At 50.7% G+C, this 5,054-nt stretch overlaps 1 protein-coding gene across 4 annotated transcripts in view; it reads left to right on the plus strand.

Moving 5' to 3' along the window:
• The first annotated feature begins 1,993 nt into the window (after positions 1-1,993).
• pomt2 (protein-O-mannosyltransferase 2) overlaps positions 1,994-5,054 on the plus strand; it is a 230,678-nt gene continuing 227,617 nt past the window's right edge. For 2 of the 4 annotated variants that reach the window (XM_043701476.1, XM_043701477.1), the window contains exon 1: positions 1,995-2,244. In XM_043701476.1, the coding sequence (XP_043557411.1) occupies positions 2,057-2,244 (188 nt within the window). In that variant the 5' untranslated portion in view covers positions 1,995-2,056. Of the gene's footprint in view, positions 2,245-5,054 lie in introns of all 4 variants that reach the window. The other 2 variants (XM_043701478.1, XM_043701475.1) reach the window with 2 other exon arrangements.

A 5,054-nucleotide genomic window follows, 5' to 3' on the forward strand; every position in this document is an offset into this window, starting at 1 on the left:
TATCTCTCCACCCTGGAGGCTCCCTGCCTCTATTCCTGATGAAGGCCTTTTGCCCGACACGTCGATTTTCCTGCTCCTTAGATGCTGCCTGAACTGCTGTGCTTTTCCAGCACCACTCTAATCTAAAATCTAGTTTCCAGCATCTGCAGTCCTCACATTTGCAATACCATCCATTGTCCAATGGTCTGGCGGAAAGAGTAGTCCAAACTTGGAAGGATGACTTAAAGAAACCGCATACAGTCTCACTCAATACCAAACTGTCCCAGTTCCTGTTTTGATTTCAGGACCATTCCTCATGCAACGACAGGGATGGCTCCAGCAGAGTTGTTCATGGGAAGTAGTCTCCACATCAAGTTAAATCTGATCTTCCCGGACCTGTGGGGGTGAGGGGTGAGGATGGTGGGGTGGGAGGAGGGGGAAGGTGGGACACAGTAAAACGGCATCAGGAACATCGATGCTGGACACAAGACGTTTCCAAGCGAAAGTGGTGGTTGACATGAGGTCAGGTGCTCTGACATATGAAGTTTAGATAGGTAAAGTGATCCTGAAAAAAGTGGATTTCATGAAAACTGCAACTTTGGAAATGGAGCCGGAGCAAAACATACCTTTGGGCCCACAGAACATCCCATAAGGCTGTCAGAACATGAAGGTTCTCCCCCTCCATCTGTCATTGAGAAAATCCTTGAGGACGAGGTGGACACAGCTGATGTCGCAGCTTCAATCCCGATCCTGCCCAAAGAAGCTGACTTTGCGCCGAAATGCTCTGGGCATAAGAGGTGGCTATAGTTCAGGACACACACTATATCTGAGGCAGAGTCAGAGGAACTGGGCCTGGTGCAAAAACTCCCCACAAGATGCTATAGAAAAAAGAATTGGTCTGCATCTGAGGACTGAGATGGGAAAATATGTAGTGATAGGAACTATATACAAAACAGCCAGGTGGACCAGGTAGAATATTGTGTGCAGTTTTGGTCTTTTCTGAGGAAGGATGCTTTTGCTCTCAAGGGAGTGCAGCGAAGGTTTACCCAGGCTGATTCCAGGGGGTGGTGGCACTGACGGGTGAGGAGAGATTGACTGACTAGGTTAGGATTGTTTTCACTGGAGTTAGACGAGTGAGGAGGGATCTAACAGGACTAGACAGGGCAGATGCAGGATGTCCCTGATGCTAGGTGTGTCCAGAACCAGGGATCATTTTTATTTTACCCAGAGAGTGGTGAGCCTGTGGAATTCATTACCACAGGAGGTAGTCAATGCAAAATATTGAATGTATTCAAGAGGTGGCTAGATATAGCACTTGGGTTGAACAGGATCAAAGATTACGATAAGAAAGTAGGATGATGCTACTGAGTATGACAATCCGCCATGATTGTGATGAATGACGGGGCCAAATGGCCTCTACCTGCTCTATCTTCTATGTTTCTATGCCCTCATAGAATGTGGGTTCCTTGTTTGGGGCTGTTAGCCTAGTTGAATTAAGTAGCCCTGGCTGGGTCAGTGTCATGTGTAAACAAATTCTGGATCAGTGAGGTGCTGGAAAAGCGCAGCAGGTCAGGCAGCATCTGAGGAGCAGGAGAACCGACGTTTCGGGCATAAGCCCTTCTTCAGGATTCCAGCAGCCGGCGGCTGCTGATTGGTGGAGCGGCACGCCGGCGGCCGTTGATTGGTGGAGCGTCACGCCGGCGGCCGTTGATTGGTGGAGCGTCACGCCGGCGGCTGCTGATTGGTGGAGCGGCACGCTGGCGGCCGTTGATTGGTGGAGCGTCACGCCGGCGGCCGTTGATTGGTGGAGCGTCACGCCGGCGGCTGTTGATTGGTGGAGCGTCACGCCGGCGGCTGCTGATTGGTGGAGGGTCACGCCGGCGGCTGTTGATTGGTGGAGCGTCACGCCGGCGGCTGCTGATTGGTGGAGGGTCACGCCGGCGGCTGTTGATTGGTGGAGCGTCACGCCAGCGGCTGCTGATTGGTGCAGCTGTGCCTACGCCCCCCCCCCCCCGCTGTATGGTCCGGTTGCCCTGGAGACGGGGCCTGTGGCCGGGTTGGAACCGGAGGTTTTGGGATGTTTGCGCCCGAGCGGAGCCGGTGTTTGAGCCGCCGCAGGGCCCAGTACCTGGCAGCCGAGGCTTCTGGCCCCAATCCCGGGCTGGTTAGGGAGCGCGGCTTCGGTGCTTGGGGCCTTCTGCTGCTGGTTACAGCCTTGTCCTTCCTCAGCCGCTTCTACCGACTGGCGGAGCCTGGGCATGTGTGGTGAGTGCGGGCAGCCGGGGGCGGGAGGCCGCGGGGCAGCCGGGGGCGGGAGGCCGGGGCGGGTGCGGGAGGCCGCGGGCGGGGGGCCGCGGGGCAGCCGGGGGCGGGAGGCCGCGGGGGCGGGGAGACCGGGAGGCGGGGAGACCGGAGACCGGAGACCGGAGACCGTTATCGGTTGTCCGGGGATTCGTTACTGTCTGTTGCCCATTTCCACTGAGAGGCCAAAAGCCTCAATCTCAACATGAAATATATATTGTCGATGGAACACCGAGTATCCACAGCTCGGACATTTCCTCGGGCACAGACCCTGGTGAAGGAGCAGAGCTCTGAAAGCTAGTGCTTACACACAATCCTGTGGGACTGTAACCTGGTGTTGTGTGATTTTTGTCCACCCCAGTCCCAACACCAGCTCCTCCACATTATATCAACATTAGATCACTCCTCATTTAAAACTCTCACGGTGAATACTCAGCTACTCACCATAAGACAACCCTCACATCCCAAGGATCAATGTAGTGAATCTCCAATGCAAATACTACTTTATCAGGAATACATTTAAAGGTGATACAGTGCCTCTGTCATTAGCGCTGCTGCCTGATAGTGCCGGGACCTGGGTTCAGTTCTAACCTCAGGTGACTGTGTGGCTTTTCCAAATTGTGCTTGTGCTTGTGTTTTCTCCGGGTGGTCCGGTTTCCTCCAAAGGTGTATCAATGGATTGGTCATAGGTGGTGTAAGGATGGGGTAGGTGGATGTCTCTGGGTTGGGTTGCTCTTTGGAGATTTGGTGTGGACTTGTTGGGCTGAATGGCCTTCTCCACAATACACTGTATAATAGGGTTTCTCAGATTTGCTGGTGACACCACATTCCAGAAAGGAATTAAAAATGTTTTGTGAAGGGGTGACATGATGGCTCAGTGGTGAGCACTGCTGCCTCACGGGACCGGGGACCTGGGTTCAATTCCATCCTCTGGGCAGTTGTGTGGAGTTTGCACGTTCTCCCATTGTGGCTGCATTGGCTTCCTCCAGGTACTCCAGTTAATAGAGTTCAACCTGGATAAATGTGAAGGTATGCATTTTGGAAGGTCGAACTCGAATGCTGAATATAGGATTAAAGACAGGATTCTTGGCAGTGTGGAGGAACAGAGGGACTTGGGTGTGCAAGTACATAGATCCCTCAAAGTTGCCACCCAAGTGGATAGGGTTGTTAAGAAAGCATATGGTGTTTGGCTTTCATTAACAGGGGAATCGAGTTTAAGAGCCAAGAGGTTTTGCTGCAGCTCTACAAGTCCCTGGTGAGACCACACTTGGAATATTGTGTCCAGTTCTGGTCGCCCTACTATAGGAAAGATACAGAGGCTTTGGAGAGGGTGCAAAGAAGGTTTACCAGGATGCTGCCTGGACTGGAGGGCTTGTCTTATGAAAAAAGGTTGAATAAGCTCGGACTTTTCTCTCTTGAGAGAAGGAGGAAGAGAGGAGACCTGATCGAGGTGTACAAGATAATGAGAGGAATAGGTAGAGTCAATAGCCAGAGACTTTTCCCAAGGGCAGGATTGATGGGTAGAAGGGGTCATAGTTTTAAGATATTAGGGGAAAGGTACAAAGGAGACGTCAGAGGTAGGTTATTTACGCAGAGAGTTGTGAATGCATGGAATGCATTGCCAGCGATGGTGGTGGAAGCAGAGTCATTGGGGACATTTAAGCCCCTGTTGGACATGCGCATGGACAGCAGTGAGTTGAGGGATGCATAGGTTAAGTTATTATTTTTTACATTAGGATTAAATCTCGGCAAAACATCGTGGGCCAAAGGGCCTGTTCTGTGCTGTACTTTTCTATGTTCTATAACCTTGCACTTCTACATGTCTGATTTTTTTATAAGCCTTCTCAACCTGCCCTTCCACTTTGAAAGGTTTATACAAGTTTTTTCACAGGTCATTCTATTCCTGCACACATTTTAAAATTGTGTCCTTCATTTTCATTGAAAGGCAGCAGTGGTACATGATAGTTTGGGTATTTCCGCAGCCATAGATGTGATTCCAGGATGGAATATTGCCTCCCTCATGACTGGGAAAGGAAGTCTCTGGAGAACATTTTTTTCAAGCGAGGCAAACAACCAGAAGCCATGGTCCATGTTGGTATCAATGGCAGAAAAGTAGGGTTGTTGTAATGGGTGTACTTTAGCTTTCTCAATATTGATTGGAACCTCCTTCGAGCAGAAGATTTGAATGGAGCTGTTTTTGTAAGGTGTGCTCAGGAGGGTTTCCTAACTCAGTCCGTTGACAGGCCGATGAGGGGAGAGGCCATTATAGACTTGGTGCTCGGAAATGAGCTGGGGCAGGTATCAGATCTTGTGGTGGGAGAGCATTTTGGTGATAGTGACCACAACTGCCTCACATTCTACATAGCTATGGAGAAGGAGAGGATTAGACAAAATGGGAGAATATTTAATTGGGGAAGAGGAAACTATGATGCGATTAAACATGAGTTAGGAAGCATGGATTGGGAGCAATTGTTCCATGGTAAAGGCACTACAGACATGTGGAGACTGTTTAAGAAACAGTTGTTGCAAGTGATGAATAAATATGTCCCTCTGAGACAGGCAAGAAGGGGTAAGATAAAGGAACCTTGGATGACGAGAGCGGTGGAGCTTCCCGTCAAAAGGAAAAAGGTAGCTTACATAAGGTGGAGGAAGCTAGGGTCAAGCCCAGCTCGAGAGGATTACGGGCAGGCGAGGAAGGAGCTCAAAAATGGCCTGAGGAGAGCCAGGAGGGAGCACGAGAAAGGCTTGGCAGAACGGATTAGGGAGAACACAAA

This window comes from Chiloscyllium plagiosum, chromosome 12, assembly GCF_004010195.1.
Source record: "Chiloscyllium plagiosum isolate BGI_BamShark_2017 chromosome 12, ASM401019v2, whole genome shotgun sequence".
Lineage (NCBI taxonomy): Eukaryota > Metazoa > Chordata > Chondrichthyes > Orectolobiformes > Hemiscylliidae > Chiloscyllium > Chiloscyllium plagiosum.